Here is an 18,274-nt window from a genome sequence, read left to right on the forward strand (position 1 = left end):
GTCCACAACTGTTGCAGTCAGTGCATTCCATGCCCATAGCACTGAGTAAGTGATGCAAGAGCCATTAAGTTTAGTAGAATTGCGTAATACATTAGATAGACCCAGGAGCTGAAGGACTGTGCATAACCCTAATGCTAAGATCAGGACTAAGTGGTGAACAGTACAAAAGGACATTGCAAGGATTCTACTAGAAGTAGGAATTGGCTCGGCTGGGGTTACTCTCTCTCCCAAAATAAAGGTAGAGGTGAAACTGAATGGAGGTGAATAAAATTGTGTGGGAGTTTTTGTACAAACTGGATAGGAATTACCCATTTTCATTCAGAAAGAATCAATATGCAGGGACATAGTTGATAGAATGATTAGAAGGCAGAGGAGATATTCTTTGCACCCAGAGGCAATGGGCTTACAGAAAAGATCACTTAGCCAAACTTTTGACCGACATACCAACCTAGAATTTTCAAAAAAGGTACTTCTCTCCCCAGAAATCTAATTATTGACTACTTGAAATGTTTATTACATGAATCACTATGCATTTTGTCTGCACTGAACAAATTTGCTATCCAGTGGCAGTAAGTTTGAACTTTACACCTGCATTGTTATTGACAAAAAACAAACAGTTTGAAGATGGTAGCTCAAAAGGAATGCTAGAATAAACAACAAATACAAGATGCTGCCTTCAACTCAAAGAACCTCAACAAATGAATGTTGCAATTCATGTTTTAAAGTACCCTTAAATTATTAGATTTAATAAATCATTGTTTATTTCATGGATTTTAGTTTAAGATAATGCATTGCAAATATGGAGGAAATAAAGTTGTTGACCTTCTATCCAGTTGTTGACCTGTTACAGCATGACTAACATGTCTGTGCTTCACGTTTCCAAATGCAAAGCCATAAAGCAAACTTTATCAACAAGTTTGTGATACATAAGATGTAGCTACATTTTCACTAAATACTTCTAAAACTTGATTTTTTTTTAAAAAAAGAGAAAAAGAAATCCAGGAACTGGCACAATGTTGCCTGGAAGATATTAACTTGGGTGCAGGTGTTTTATTCTGAGGAAATTTGCATGCATATTTAATTTTAAAATATTACAATGGGTCAATTTCCTGGTTTCTTTGCTACATTTAAAGTGTACACATGTCAAAGCATCTGCTGCTCATGCATATCTCTTTACTGAGAAAGGGCCAACATACAAAAGATTCTGGATTGATGTACTACTGTTAAATTTAAGGCCTGAAATTCAACTGTGACAAGACCAAAGTTATTTGATATCAATGTAACCAAGATGGTGGCATTCTTTGATTCCCTGGAATTCTTTTCCAATTTATAATCTACGCTAAATTTAACAAAGCTGGGCTTTGAAGCATATCTCTACATGTCAGCATGGTGGCTCAGTGGTTAGCACTGCTACCTCAGCTCCAGGTTCAATTCCACCCGAGAGTGACTGTGTGTAGTTTGCACGTGCTCCCAGCATCTGCAGGAGCTTCATCCCACAGTCCAAAAGATATGTAGGGTAAGTGGATTGACCATGCTAAATTGCCTGTGTCCATGGAAGTGCAGGCCAGGTGGATTAGCCATGGGAAATGCAAGGATGGGGTGGGTCTCTCTGGGATGGTGTGGACTGGACAGGCTGAAAGGCATGCTTCTACACTGTCAGGATTCTATGATCCTGTCTTTTTCCAATGAACATGATCAGTGTGCTGCATAACATTGGAAGGTTACAAATGGAGCATGCAAGGGAATTAATGTGATCATTGTGATGACAGAGCAGTCACAGCCACCATTTTGACAATGCTACATCCATCCAGTGATCAGAGATCAGTGGCTTACAGAACCTGCTTCATTATTTAGAATCGCTTCAGTACAAACTCTGACGTTACATTGACTGAGTCCTCAGTTCTTTTTATTTTCCAACTGTTTCCACAGTTGGAATCAGAACAGCCAGATCTGTGTAAGGAAGCCATGACAAAAGGCCTCTTCACTCTGCAATGTGCTTTGGTCCTCGTGGAGGGTCCTACAGAATACTCAAGCAATGGCCATACATAAATTTAGACTCCTCAGCTAACATCCAAGGTGACCCCCTCCAGTACATCTTCCATCACATCAGTGACACAACGTAGCTCATTACACTGAAATTAATTCAAGCTGTTATTTGAAGGTTCTGAGTTCCCACAACTATTAACAAAATAAAAGGACAAGACATGGGTCACATAGTACTGTAGAATTCAATAAAACCTTTAAAATCACACTTGGTGTCTATATTTATACATACGACACGATAAATCACAGAGCAGAGGTGTGCACATGTGGGCACAAGGTAAACAATTCATGTGTACTGCAGTTCAGTTCCTTCAGCATGTCATGCTGCAAGATGAAGACAGCTTTATACCATTATGTCACATGTTCTAACAAAATGACAACATGAAAAAAGGTGACCACCTTAGTCCAACCATAAATTTGACCAGTTATGATATTACAATAATTGCTCTCAGGCAATACATTAAAATTTATTTCATTCTTGTGCTGATTCAAAAAGGTCTTTAGACCCTTGTTTCCAACCCCTCAGCTTCTTAAAAAGAAACTTCAAGAAGTGATCAAATTGGTGCACGGCCGCAGGAAAATCTACAGGTTGCAAATGCTTACAGACAAAGCCAGCATTTGGAAAGAGGTACAACACTAAAGTTCATAAAAGCAAAGGGAGGCTATTCAGGGACAACTGCAGCATATTCAGCTCTACTTTCAATTCCTGAAGCATTGATTCATTCATCCCTGCTGGCATGAGTGTTTCCAATAGACTGTATTCTGGATGGAGTAAATGAGTGCCAGGTAATAGCCATCTCTAATAAACTCTTCCACGATATTTTCACCAAATAGCCCCACACCATTGACCAGAAACTCAACTGGACCAACCTCAGTAGGGAGCTGGAAATGTGTTGCTGGAAAAGCGCAGGTCAGGCAGCATCCAGGGAACAGGAGAAGCGACATTTCGGGCATAAGCCCTTCTTCAGGAAGGGCTTACCTCACAGTAGCACAACTCAGAGGAGAGGTGCTCTGTTTGACTGGCTCACCTGATTGTAAGTGCTTTTAAAATTAAAAAAACAAACAGCAGCAAAATGCAAGTCAAGAATGCCAGAACACACTCCATTCAAATGTTGCTGTAACTGCATTCACCCAAGTGGCAAGATATCCATCAGTGTACGGACCCATTCCTACCATTACCAGTTTTGGTTGTGTTGAATGTTTATAGATTCCCGAAGTACAAAACATAACTGCATCCTCTATCAAAGCCTTTTCATTGTATCTTAGTGAGCTTGCTTCAACTCCCGAACCTGCCCAATCAGCATCCCTCACATCCAATTCCAGACCAATCTTACCATGTGCCATTTCCAGGACAAGCTTCCCACAAATCCATAAATACCAGCATCCCTTGTGTCCATCCAGTCTTCAAAATTCCATTGTGCACCCAAAGCACACAGTCAGCCCAGAGCTGCCCTGTATGGTTGCTGATGTTTACCTCATGGCAGGCAGGAACCTGGGTGTCCTACTGGAGGGAGTGGTGCACAGGTAGCACTTCTGTTCAGACGACCAACGATGTTGGCACTAAACCAGACCATGCCTACCTGCTGAGGTTGCCGCCCAGGTCAGTGCAGTCTCAGCCATCTGGAGGAAGGCTCAACAATGCAGGATGATTACCTTCCCTACTCCATCAGCAAGAGTGCCCATTTTCTCTGCAATCCCTCACTTGCTATCTGCTTCCCTGTTACTATAATCACATGCTCTACCACTCTGCATTGCTTACAACATGATCCCTCATTCACTGTCACTTACTCCAACTAATCCTGCAAGCCCTTGGAGATGACAAGATAAAACTGAGTAATGGTTAGTTGTTGCCAAGATTCAATATTAAACAAACAAATAAGTTCAGGAACTTCCAATTTCATTTTATAATGTTCAACAGCTAATAATGTTTCCCCAAAGTGCAAGTGAGATATCAATTACTATATTTTTCTTTATTATATATCTGGGGAGCAAAATCACTAATTAAATTTCAGAAAGGTTTGCTTCCAGATGAAACAAAACTACTAGATGGGTGACAAGTCACTAATTAGCTAGGTGACTGCACAGCCTAGATACTTCAAAGACTAAAGCAGAGGAACCTTGAAATGTTCAAAGTACATGAACACCTCCACTTACATGCAGAGTATATTTGGGAGTGGGTTTCCAGGTCCCTGCATGCATGTAGGACTTTTGGCAAATTTTAGCCAAGATCCAGGAACATAAAGCAATGAGTGGAGCTAAGCCGAGGGCTACCCATCACACTGCATTACTACAGGCCTGAGAGAAGTCACTAAGGTAGTATTGTAACAGCATTACAAATATATTTTAATGACCACAAACAACAGTGCAGAGATGTTTAAAAGGCTCTGAGGCAATTATTTTATTTAAATATCACAAGGTTATATAAAATACTACCCAGAACTTTAAAAAAAGCTGAGTTTTACTTCAGCCAACAGAACATTGGGTACAACATTCAGTTTTTCTAGGTGTAGAAAGAGAATGTTTGTGCAGTCTGACTGACAAACAGACAGAACAAAAAGACGAATGCAGCTAGAAGGTCCCAAACAAAAAGCATGAACAGACTGCACCAAGGGTAAAATTACAGTAAAGCTCTGAATAAAACACTCGCATGAAGAAACTAAATACAATTAACTCCACCCTGAAACCTGAGACTTTATAAACCTAAAACAGAGTATGACATCCAATAATTTAAGACTTTCAAACTCTGGCACGTACAAGACAAATCTCCCAACTTGCTCTCTGGTCTTGGGAGCATTTTTAAACAGGCTACAATAATTCCCAATTCTTTGAAAACCAAAACACAAATTCAGATTATATTTCAAAAGCACAAGTATAATGAATAAAAACATTTCTTCAGGTTAACTAAAAAAGGTTAAAAACAAACATCAAGAATGGTTAATATGTGTTAGCAGCATCACAAAGCAAAACAATGCAGCAGCAATCCGACTGATACCTGAGCAAAGATGAAAAAAGAGGCGATGGCTGTGGACAAGAGCTAGACAAGCCTCCAGCAACGGGAACCAAAAGATGTGAAGTACGTTCATTGTTTTCTACAGGCAGACTGGAGGTTTTACAATGCAGCAAAGGAAGCAGAATTAAGTTAGAGATTGACCAGCTCTTGCCAAAACAGCTGAACAAAGTACAAAATGGCGCTGGCTGTTACATTACTGATGCATGACACTTACTGCAATGACAAGTCACGATACATATCCAGGACACATCTGAGCTAAGCAAACAGTATTGTTTTCAGTCTGAAAATAGAAGTGATTTTTTTTTTTAAAAGTCAGATCTAACAGAGGATGCTGAGAACTCAGCAGGTCTGGCAGCATCTGTGGAGAGAGAAACAGTTAACGTAGAGTTTTGTAGGACTCTTCAGTTCAGAAGTCAGATTGGACTCAAATGTTTCAACTGTTTCACTCTACAGATGCTGCCAGACCTGCTGAGTTTCTTCAGCATTCTCTGTTGACATGAGATTTCCAGTATCTGCAGTGTTTCACCTTCAAATCTAATTAACTGATTAAAATATTTGAGACATTGATAGATGGAGAATTAAGTATATAAAAACTGTGCAGGACGTCCTCTTTTGATGTCTTTAGGTGTATTTGGGTGAGGAGTGGGGTTGGGGGTAGGGGGAATCCAAAAAAAAAAATAGGCCTTAAGAATCTTTTACATTACAATGCTGACTGCCCAATTAATTCCAAGTTTTTCTATTTTATTTCAGATAACCAGCAACCCTACATTTGTTATTAGTGACTCAGCAAAACTGCACCGAGAGGGCTGCCAATTTTAGTGAACAATTCAGAATAATTTGTGAATTTCTTGCTCTGATGAAACATGACTGATGTCAGCCACAAATAGTCGTCATCTAACAGTGTGCTCGCTACTAATTAACAGGCAATCATGCAGATTAGGGAAAAGCAAATGTGGTCAATATTTGTAACTTTACACTCTACTCTGAGCTCCAGCATCTGCAGTCCTCACGTTCTCCATAGAAAATAGTAGGCCAAGTCAGCCCTTCCTCCCGATTCCACCATTCATTCAAACTGATCATATAACTCAATAAACCTGTTCCCTATGTCAACCCATATTCTGTCTTGAAGATGGTCCCCCCATGAGCTATTTCTAAAGAGACCAGTCAGTCAATGGTATTGGCCTCAACCTCTTTCTGTGGCAGATAATTCCAGAAGCTCACCCATTCTCTGGTGGAAGAAATATCTGATCATCTCAGGACCAGATCAATGAATTGCCTGACTCTGATGAATAAGTTATTGCTCACAGCTTTGAGACTGTTCAGTTCTGCAGACTTTAAAGCAACGTTAAACACAACTTTTTGCAAATGCTGCACTCTGATTAAGAATGCAGTCGTGATGTGGCAATCTCATCAGGAGAATCTTGAACACTGGGTTAATGCTCTGGAACTGGGTGTTCAGAAACCAACCATCTGTCAACATGGTACACTGACCAGATTATGGCCTGCTTACAAAATGCAGGACAAATCCCATTCGCCAATTACTGGACCATCGGTCTAGTCTCAAGTGGTAGAAGGGATTATTGATTGTGCTACTAAGCACTTGCAAAAGGAATAACCTGCTAACAGACATGCTGTTTGGGTTTGATCAGAAACAGTTCTCAGATTTGTTCAAACAGGAACAAAAAAGGCAGAACCGTACAGAGGAGAACAACTGCCCTGGACACAAAACCAGAGACAGAGACAATGGGAACTGGGATGCGGTGGGGAGCACTCTACAGTCCAGAATCACACCTGGCACCTAAAAGGTTGTGATTGGTGGAAATCAATCTCAGCTCCAGGACATAATTATTCCAAGAGTTCACAGGATAGTGCCTTATGTCCAAACATCAGAACTTCAAGGGCCTACACTCCACAAGATCAGGTGTACAGTGACAATGGTTTCCTTTTCAGGAGGACTTGCTTTCAGTTAGTCACTGAAGCTGTCCCTGTCTGAACACAGCACATCATCCAGGCTTGAGCTGACAAATAAAATAAGAGCCACGCAAGAGCTGGACAATGACCTTCTCAAGAAAGGGAATCTAAAACATCACTTCTTGACATTCATGGCAATATAATTGCTCAATTCCTCACTTCCAACATCCTGACAGTTATCATTGACCAGAGACAGACTAAACTGTCCAGCCATATACATATGGTGAAGCAAAAGAAGTCAGGAGGATAGGAAATAGAGATGTTACTCGCCTATTTGTTAAATCTGTCCACTTAAAGGCCCAGGACAGGAGCATGATGGGACATTTGCCCAGAGGAGTTCAGCTACAAAAGGCACTCAGGAAGCTTGGCATCAGAGGGCAAAGCAGCCTGCCTGTTTGGCTCCCATCTACCACCACCTCACAGTAACATAATGTACCAACTACAAAACACATTGCAGAAATTCTCCAAGCCTCCTTAGCAGCTTCTATGACCGCTACCATCTAGAAGGACAAGGGCAGGAGAGCATGATGTGGACGTTTCCATCCAAGCCACTCACCATCCTGACATGGAAAATATATAGTCATTCCTCCATTGTCACTGGGGCAAAATCCTGGATCTCTGATCCTAACTGGTTTATGGGTGTCCCTTCACTGAAAAGGACAATTTCATGACAGCATCGGTCACCATCACCTTCTCCAGAGCAAACCAAGAGGTGGACAAGAAAGGTAGTCCTCGCCAGTGATACCACATCCCATGAGCAAATTTTATTTTTTAAAAAAACTTCACACTTTGACCATGCAATAAACACTAAAATGGTTAAGAATTTGCACTTTAAGTTCTGACGACACAACATGCTAACATGAGGCTCCAAATCACAGTATATTGATTCAGAAATAAATTTTAGAATACTTGTCAACTCAGCAGTGTTTCCCCACACCTACTACAGTGCATAAAAATAGAAATTTTATTTGTGCTGATGCTTCCATTTTACATCCTACACTACTGGCAGATTGCTGCCCAATACAGATCAAAAGAATTAATGACCCAAGATACAAGAAGAAAAAAAAACTTTCCCCACCCCCTTATACCCTAAACTCCATTATGCTCAATGCATTGCTTGCCACTTGGCAGAACAAGCACTAGCTCCAACAGAAAGCAGATTGAACAGCAAGTGCGGTATTCGTTAATGCACAAAATGAGTCAACGATATCACAAAACTAAAAAAAAAAAAAGGCCACATACCCAGGTCTGGAGGAACATTCGCTGTCAGAAAGTGGATGGACCCGAAGACTCTGGTCACTGCAAGTATTTGTGGAGTTCCTTCAGGAGGGAAAACAACGCAGTCACGAAATGGGAAGCTTTCAACAGCAATTTGTAATTGTTCGGTGTGAGAATAATGACATGGCCTAGAATTCCACTTCAACCATTTGGTGCCCCCATTATTTTCCCGATTTAGAGCACAAGTTAGCAACAATTAAACAAAATTAAACCAAGAAATAATTCTGGGCCGTGAATAGATTTTTAAAAATCATACAGAAGGGGATACTGATGGGGAAAAGGTCTCAATGCTCAATTTAACCCAGTCCTAAATTAAATGGTACAACTCAACCTCTGATAACAAATAGAATAGATAAAGGGGGAAGCAGTGGATAGATTGGGATTTTCAGGTGGTGTTACATAAAAGGTTACTCTCAGGTCCTATGGGGTTAGAGGGACTGGATTGAATGGACAAAGGACTGGCTAATTAATAGATGACAGATTTGGGATAAGGGGGCATTTTCAATATGATTAACTAGTGAAGTACCAAAGGAATCAGTGCTAGGGTCACAATCATTTACAATATATTAATGACTTCGGTGAGGAAAATGAATGTACTATAGTCAATTTTGCAGATGACAAAGTAATTAGAAAAGCAAGTAGTAAGGATGACGACAGTCTGCCAGGGACACAGATAGGCTAAGCTAGTGGATAAAAACTTGGCAGGTGAAATATACTGAGAGGATTTTCCACTTTGGCAGGAGGAATGGAGCAGGTGAATATTATTCAAAAAGAGAGACTGCAGGAAGCTACAGCAGAGAATCAAAAGTCCTTCTGCATTAAAAACATACCAAGCAGTTATTGAAGGAAGGCAGGCATACAGGAAGTGAAGATCACAAGGCTGATCCCAGGTATGGAGAGATATTCTTACATAGAGAAGGTAAGTCAGTCAGACAGATAGTTATACATATATTCACTGGACCTTAGAAGAATGACAAAGGTAAAACCCTTAAGGGACTTGACAGACTAGATGTGGAAAGTCATTTCCCCTTATGGGAGAATCTGGGATCCGAGGGCATGATCCCAATTCATTGAGTGCTCCAATGCAGTAACATACATCTACCACTAAGTGGCACTGTCGTCTAGTGTTTTCTTTCTTGTTGCTGTTCTGGATAAAACAAACATTAACATTTTACGATAAAATAAAAAAACAGTCCAGAACGTCCACTCGCACAATTAACCAATAGAACTCTACCACTCAAATATATTGATATAGAAATGCATTCCGAATGTAACCAATTAGCAAATTTCTGCTTATTTCATAAATCTACCACAGCCATTAACAAACACAAGGGTGAATATTAAAAAAGTTTCATGCTTTGTAGAAAAGCATATTTAACTTTAGGTTGGTCAAAAGTCTCAGGCTGGCGATCTGAGAAATCACAAAGACAATTAAAGGTTTCAACATGCACTACGTGACATATGAAGGAGAAAGACGACACGAGACAAATGCTATCTGATCTTCAGTACATTTAATGCGTAGGCAGTGAATGATCGAAGTAAACAACTACTGTAACTTGGCTTGTGCTCCATACTATAATTAGCGGCTGGCACTCAGAGGAATGAAACCATCACAAATGCACTGCAGCATCTGACCTGTACAGAATAAGCAGAGCAAAAAAAAGGTGTCAGCTGTTGATAAGTACAGCACTCGAAAAGAGGGGGCTACTCGGCCCAATAATTCTGCATGCTGCCCGAAAGGGTTAGTCCAAGTTGAAACTTATTGGCGAAATCCATTTAAGTATTCATCCATTTAATCTGAAAATTACAATATGTATACTTTCAAACTCCAATATCATGCAGTACAAACTCTAGCCATTGGCTGCAAGAACTAACTTTTGTTTACATTACTGATACTTTCACCACTCACTTTTTAGAATGTTCAGCCAAAAGTTTCATTTTTAAACTTTATTCATTTAATAGTTTAATTGAACTTAAAATCAAACATTCTCTGCTCAAAAAAACACCAACTGAGTGCTTCCAATCTGCTCATGGCACCAATTATTCATCTCAAACCATTTTAGACCCCTCTTCTACAGCTCCTCCATAAGCTTTGTAGCCTTCAAATTGCAGCACTTTAAAAAAAGTGACAATGTCAGAGGTTGTTGAACTGGTGTCAGTACAACATCATGACCTTTGTGTTCTGTGTCTCAAATTAGAAAGCCCAGGATTCTATGCCACTTCAAAATGATTTGAACACAAAAATCGCCCCAGATCTGAATACAATATTTAAAAAAGGAAATGCCAGCATTATATCCCTTGTATTCTCCTCACATGACCTCATGTTTTTCTGCACGGTAACTTCTGTCAGTTATCAATTTATTGCATCAGCCTAACCATGCCCCCTTAAAAGCTAATCACCTTTCTCACCATACACTTTCAAGTTAATCATCGGCAAGTTTCAAAGCTTAGACCTTGTACTGTCAAGTCCAAATCATTCACGTATGAGTTATTCCAGTAGTGAATGTTGAAAAACACCATTGTGACTGCAAGTTACTGTACTGGTCAACCACTGACATCTCCAAAATCCTTCCAGAACAAAAAAGGTCAACTTCGAAAATAGGAATCACTAGTGTGGAATGCTACCATTTTGAAAGGTGAAAAAAAAAACTTAAGTGTCATTTACAATTAAAGTGATGGTAGTTAGAAAAAAAAAGTGCATCTTTGTGCAATTGAACATTCTAAAAAGTAGACAAATTAAAAATGGTCTATAAGCATCCATTGCAAAGAGTTCAAACTTAACTTTAGCTATGGCATAATTGGAAGAAGCCCATACTGGATCAGATGTGACGCCTTCACTTTCAGAAGCACCCCTCCACAAATCTCTAATTCCACATTGGGATGTTTTAAAAAAGTGGAATAATCTCATGACACATGTACGCTAATAGCATTCCATGACTTGGCATTTAAACCACACTAAGCATCAAGCAACACAATACACCTTCCATTCTTTGGAAAAAAAGATTCTCTCGGTTAAGTATCCATCCCTTTCATTTGGCATCATCACGATCCTTGAAAGGCTTCAGGCATGTATCCAGACCTGCATTAGTTTGCATAGTTAAATGAATTTGAGAATGAAGTAATATCCAACAATTCAATGTTCTTCACAAGATGGACGTGAACTGGTTGACTGACCTACAACGATACCAGATTCTGCCAATTCTTAAGCCCTGCAAACTGTTCAGTTTTAATGGAGTTCAGTGTGTTCTTCCCCCCCCCCCCCTCCCACCCCACACATCTAAATTAAAACAAATGCTACCCAACAAGCAAGAGCTTCTGTTCTCTCCACCAGATCCAAGTAATGCAAAGCTTTTTTTAAAAAAGCATATTCTACATTAAGGTTTTCTCCCCCAAACACCAAGGCCTGAAGTAATACATGCAGAACAGGAGATCCACAATTTCCCATTTACTCATTTCTTGAACTGAACAGCTGCCAAATGGGCTCACTGTTAGCTGAAGTCAAATTGAGACGTGCAATCTCAGGAAGTTTCACAATGCCATTTTTTAAAAACTAAAAGACTGATTAAGACAAGCAATTCCATTCTTCAGTTTCAGAAGATGTCTAGCACCAGTCTGCATTTGGAAAAATGGCTAACAAGAGTGTGCAAGAAAAATAAGCGAATATAAAAAGTTAGTTATCATCCTGTATCTGCTGTTTCTCCCATCACCCATGTGAATACAATCCAATGTGCTGGAAAAGAAAAAAAAATTGAAAACGGAAGAGATGAACATTGGGTATAATGATCCTGTAAAAGATGGAAACATTAAGCAATCTAAAATCGAACAGTTGTTATCTAATTTTGCAACTTCAGATTCCTCATTCCAAACTATCACATGACATGACTAGATAAAAGTAGTTTAAAAAAAAATCAGTCCATCAAAACTGGCATTCAAAACAATATGCAAACAGCCTGAAAACATGATTCTGCATGTCCCTTTGATTTGAACAAAGAGCCAAAATTTTGACATTTGAGAATTCTGAAAGTAATAAAGTTGTAAGCAACAGGCTTCCTTTGAATAACTTCTAAATTTCCGGATAGTCCGAATTTTTTGTACACACCTGACAATTTCAGGGAATTCAATCTCTTCTTCTGAGCTGATTTCAATAGGAAACATATCTTCATTCTCTGAAGTATCACGGTTATCTCGTTTTACACTATCCATTCTTGACTTGCGCCTCCTTTTCCTTCTTTTCTTTGCAGAGCTGTTACTCAGTTGGTTCTCTGGAGTAGCCTGCGTTACATGAATTGGTACAGATGTGTGCGTGGATCCAGTAGAATCTCTCAGTCTTCCTGTTCCTTCTTTTAGCACAGCACCTTCTGATCCAAGGATAGGTGAAGTGTTCAAGTGTAAAGGAACATTTGCCTGAAAACAAAAAAAAAAACATTTTCAATTGCACCTAATGTGAATCACTATAGCAGTCAGAAGTGAGCACTCATTTGTTATGCATTAATACACAACTGAGTGACAGACTCTGGATCCTTTGGCAAAAAAGGAAAAATTTTCACAATCCCATACCCATAACCTCATTTCAGGTATTGCAAGGGTAGCATTTGTACAGAGGCATGTTTAATCAAGTGTTTTTTATTCCTTCTGAAATGCATCCAATAACAGTCACCAGTTTATCATGAGATTTTAGAAAGGGACTCATGGCTGAGTCAGAATGTTGTGGGCACTGGTTCCATTTCAAGACTGAGCATACTAGCCAAGGCGGACACTTCAGGGTGTTGAGTGTGCAACAATAATCAGGAGGTGCAATCTTTAGAAATGCAACATTCAAGACCTGGTCAGCCCCCTCAAAAAGACCTTAACAAGAGCAGGGGTAGTGCACTCAATGCCCTGGTCAATATTTGTCCCTCAAATCAACATCACACAAAAAAAAAGGTTTAACATTATCAAATTGCCTTCTGTGGGAGTTTGCCATGAGCAAATTTGAATTGCTAGTGTGGAAGCAGGCCATTCAACCCATTAAACCCACACCAACCCTCTGAAGAGTATCCCACCCAATTAATCCACCTAGCCTGCAACATCCCTGACCATTATGAGCAATTTAGCATTGACAATCCACCTAACTTGCACACCTTTGGATTGCGGGAACAAACTAGAGCATCCAGAGGATATCCACACAGACACAGGGAGAATGTATTTTTGGAGTTTGCACAGACGCCAGAGGGTGGAATCAAACCTGGATCTCTGGTGCGGTGAAGCTGCAGTGCTAGCCACTGCTGTCCAGTGGCACATCACATTTAATACATTAAAGCAGCAACTGCACACCAAAAAAACTTTTGACTGTACAATGTACTGTACAGACACAAGTGACGCTCTAGAAACACAAGCTTTATTTTTCTTCCAGAAAAAAGCAAATATACCCTGGCAATCTCATTTTACACCAGTTAGACTACATTCCCTATAGGATGCACTGCCCCACCTTCCTTCAAAACTTTCAATGTCAGTACCAGGTTTAGAATAATTATCTGAATGCAGTTAAACAGTGATTTTTCTCTCCAAATTTCTTCAAAAACAGGGTGACTGGGGTGCATCTCAAGTGTGCACAACACATTTTTTAAAATCAAGGTGAATACACAGACCATGAAATTTAATATCAAACAAATGTTCTATTCATGGTAACATTAAATACTTGGGATTTCGTGACTGCTCTATTTGCCACACTCAGTTAAAGGAAAAAAGGGACTCCAGTCAAACTTAGAAATGTACTGAATGGTTATGATCTGGAACGTACCATTAAAAGGTGGTACAGTGAGTCATCACATTAAAGCAACTTGCAAAGAAAAAATGAAATGCACATGTATTTGAAGAGAAAAGCTTACAGGGTTGAGACAAATGGAAAAAAAAGGAGATATTAATAATGTAGTTCATTCAAAAAAAAAGGACTAACCTTCTTCTGTCTGATACTTTCTATACTCTTCAGGATAGGCCCAGTGGAGTCAGAGTGGGATACTCATGCCTCCGGGGGGGGGGGGGGGGCATAAAGCAGGATTTCTATCCCAAAATGTAAAACAAAAATTAGGACAAACCCCTAACCAAGGGCAGAAAACACATACACCAAAGAAGTTTGTGCTACAGCCTTCGACAAAACATTAAACTGTTATAACAGTTCCTAATATTGGTTTACTGAACCAAAAAATTCCCAGGAAGATTCCACAGCAAATCGTTATGTAACCTCTTAATTACAATTCCAAACAATGAGTTATTGCAACTATGACTTGCGAATGCTGTCTCTGCAGCCTTTCATCTCATCACATGACAAACCTGTCTTCATTCCAAAAAAAGGTAGAGTTTTGTTTTTAAAAAACAAAACTAACACAATGGTTACGAGAAGGGGTACAATTGTGAGGTCTAAGTTTTAGCATTTGGTTTATACAAGTTATTACACTTTGAGGCTAAAGTATCAAATGGAGGGTAGATGAACATGATCACATGACCAGTGCTGGAATTTACCAGATACCAGGCTTCTGGTTTAATTGCCAGAGATCAATGGAAATCTCATTGTTCTACTGAAAGAGGAGGGTACACAATATTCAGAAATTACAGTCATTGCCCCTAACTAAGTCCACAATACATAGCGTAGCCTGCCCCCCCGAAGTTTCTGAAATGTGTAATAGCAAATGGTGGTGCTTTAAAGAGGAAGTTGTGATCAGAAATAAAATTAGCATCTCTACTTAAACAAAAATACTAATGCATTTCCTTTTGATCCATTGCTGGATGGATGGCAGTAGAAGTGAAAGGACATGTCAAATCAAATGGGCTGCTTTGTCCAGGAGAGAGTGTGTGTGTTGGGATTAAAGAATCCAGAACACAGTACAAAGTTGGAGTACAAAAATATGGCTAGTAGAAAAAAAAAAGGTCAAAAGGTCACAAAAAAGATCAAAAGAGCTCAAATAGTCTTTGCAGGAACAGGCTATATTTTTACTCAAATATAAAAAGATTCCAACTCATGTGGAACGTATACATATTGTATAAGGCACCAAAGGAAGGTCAGAGATATTAGTAAATTGCTGATAACCTTCAAACCAATAGTTTCCTGACATTGCCATTGAAAGCAGTCGTAATTGGCTTCAGTAAAAAAAAGTCAAGTTACCTTAAGAAATTATGCAAATTAAGGTAAAACCAAAAGAATAAATTTTGTGCTGTCTCAAGATCGCATTCCCCTCTCAGCATTGGATGTGGGATTTCAGTGCAGGGGGTCAGATACTACTGGTTGGCTTTTTAAAAAAAAAGCTAACAAAGATTTATATGCAGTACAAAAAGGCCATTCAGTCCATCCATGAGTAAATCAAGTCAGTCCCACTCAATCCTCAGACCTGCAAGTTTATTTTCCCAATTTCAACTTTCATCTGTTTCCATTATCAATTTACATTACTCCAGGGTGTTACTACTCATTAACCATTCTTTACATCCTCTTACACCACAAACACCTTTAAGATCTAAATTGTACAAAAAACCCGATCAAAAATTATTCACTATTGCAAAAAATAACTAAAAGTTGAACAGAATGAAAATTAAAATTCCTGGGGGCAATGCCAAATAACATTGGGTCAGCAGAGGCAAATAATTACCCAATCACGTGGCTGCTGACATGACGCACTGCAAGCAAAACAAAACCAGATTATCAATCGCCATGGACTACCAGTTCCATAGTGTTATCCAAGTGCATTTGTTAATTACAATTTTAAATAGAAAATGCAGGAAATAGATTCAAAATGTGAGAATGTTTTTGGATCTCAATTCGTTGCAGTGAGGTATCAGGTTTAAAAGTCTAAATAAGCCAAGCAATAAAATTGCTGATGAATTATGGCAAGCCAATAGATTCCATTCCAAAAGAATTATTTTATTTATAATACAATGTAATGTCTCCCCCTCCTTGCACCCAAGTGAGATAGGCTCCTTAGACTAACTGCTTTGACCACGCAGATGTTCTTTCTTAGATTGCGTAAAGTCAGATAGTTACTTGATTTCCTGTGGTTTTTTCCTCCCCCCATACACCATCTGACCTATTAGTTACAGGTTTATTTTTAAAAGTTGGAAATCAGCCTTCAGTGATCTATAGACCTACTTTCTTTCCTTACAGTGTTGCACCTGATTCAGAAACAGCCTTGTACTTCCATTTAACAGACTGCAGTTCTCTCTCAAAAATCAGCTGTAATTGTTTGGAGTGGAGCAGCGGAGTCTCCTGGTAGGTGCTGCATATAATGGATCGATGGCCAGACTACACACTGGATATTCTGTTGTTACCAGTTTGTTGACGAAGTGCCAGAATCAGCACCTCACATTGAATCAGTCTGTCTTCAGGAGTTATGGTCTGTTGAATTTCCTTAAACGGGATCTTGTTACTGTTGTTTAGGCTAGGTTATTTGAGCTAGACATTCAAATTTGGAGGTCAGTCCAACAGCAATCAGCTCCTTTCATTGCCCAAGTGATATGGGCACCCTGGAGATCTCATGACTAGTCATGTAGGCAAGAGTCTGTTTGGTACAACATGTTTCCATGAGGTCTTCCATATGGCTCTCAAAAAGGAATATTCCTTTTGACCAGACCATATTCTTGATATGATTCGGAAATGCCAGTGTTGGACTAGGGTGTACAAAGTTAAAAATCACAACACCAGGTTATAGTCCAACAGGTTTAATTGGAAGCAACAGCGTGCGCTTCCAATTAAACCTGCTGGACTATAAACTGGTGTGATTTTTAACTATATTCTTGATAATTAGTTTCCAAAAACCTTCTTTGGCAAATATGCCTTTCCAATACATCCCTCCCAACTCCAACATTAAGAGGAGAATCAATATCTCCCTCAGGCACCCAGGAAACACTGGTCAAGGATAGAACTGAACTCTTTGGCCTCAGCTAGTACTGTGAAGACTGGGATGTAGGCACTAACAATTAGTATATTGCTTCTGGGTTAGGGGATGCCTTTTAAAAAAAAAGGTGTTTGGCTAACCCACAAGGGAGGTCGATGAGAGGAGAAAGGGAGGACAGATATAATCTCCAGTTACTGATGAGAGGATTGCAGTTAGCACTCACTGGAAGCAGCCTTTGAGCACTCAGTTGGAGTTGAGAGGGTGGGTAGCTTGATGGGGACGGGAGGAGCATAAGCATCTCAAGAGATTGAAAACATTGTTCAAGTGAAAACCAAAAGTCACAGACACTGTTCCCAGTGAAATACTAAAGTATAGAAGAGTAGCACTCTTGATAGGAAGAGAGCATGCTTGATCCAAATTGTGATCATCTTCACAAAAGGAGACAAGACTGAATGCAGTAAAAGGCACAGAGGAATCTCCCTTGGGTGGGTCACAGAAGAGTCATTGCAAGAATCCTCAAATCACCTCCCAGAATCACAAATGGAGATTCAGTCCATCATGGAGGCAGTGGATATGATCTTCACAGCAAGACAGTCCAAGGAAAATGTACAGAGCAATAGTAATGTCTATACATGGACTTTTATCATTCCCCCACTTCAAAAGCCTTAGAATCCAACAAGGTGGGAGGATTGGTCTTCAAAATTTGGCCACTTGTAGAAATTGGTCACAATCCTCTGCCTGTTGTACAATGGTAGACAAATAAGTGATCCTTACCAACAGAATTGAGCACAGTACAAATTTTGTGAAAAAGTAGTGTTGAGCCAGGCAATGTCATCGTAGCAATGCTGTTCTGAAATACCTCCATGGGAGGACAATATCCCATTACCAAGTCATTTATTTATAGACATGGTCCTTGACTTGAGGACTGCATCTTCAGAGCAGCAATATCTTGGACACATTTATCAGCCAAGGCTCCCTGATCAGACTAGATTAACAGCCCCAAATCACTAATGCACCACGGTGTTCCCTGGCCAACATGTCTCAGGATTACATCCGGTGCTTCACTGGAGAATTGCAAAGCTGGAAGAACCCCTCTTGTTTGGAGACACTGCAG

The 18,274-nt window shown here is 39.7% G+C and overlaps 1 protein-coding gene and 1 long non-coding RNA gene across 2 annotated transcripts in view; both read right to left on the bottom strand.

The window, feature by feature from the left end:
• LOC122548596 (phosphatidate phosphatase LPIN1-like) overlaps positions 1–18,274 on the bottom strand; it is a 108,804-nt gene that overhangs the window by 45,527 nt on the left and 45,003 nt on the right. Inside the window, exons 4-6 of the mRNA XM_043687431.1 lie at positions 12,402–12,706; positions 8,267–8,344; positions 5,036–5,143 (exon numbers count right to left, since the gene is read on the bottom strand). Coding sequence (XP_043543366.1) covers positions 5,036–5,143; positions 8,267–8,344; positions 12,402–12,706 — 491 coding nt within the window. The remainder of the gene's footprint in view (positions 1–5,035; positions 5,144–8,266; positions 8,345–12,401; positions 12,707–18,274) is intronic.
• LOC122541111 lies at positions 9,797–11,537 on the bottom strand. Its single transcript, XR_006309521.1, has 2 exons — positions 10,212–11,537; positions 9,797–9,937 (listed from the first exon to the last, which is right to left on the bottom strand). It is a non-coding gene; the product is annotated as an uncharacterized LOC122541111 (long non-coding RNA).

This window comes from Chiloscyllium plagiosum, chromosome 3, assembly GCF_004010195.1.
Source record: "Chiloscyllium plagiosum isolate BGI_BamShark_2017 chromosome 3, ASM401019v2, whole genome shotgun sequence".
Lineage (NCBI taxonomy): Eukaryota > Metazoa > Chordata > Chondrichthyes > Orectolobiformes > Hemiscylliidae > Chiloscyllium > Chiloscyllium plagiosum.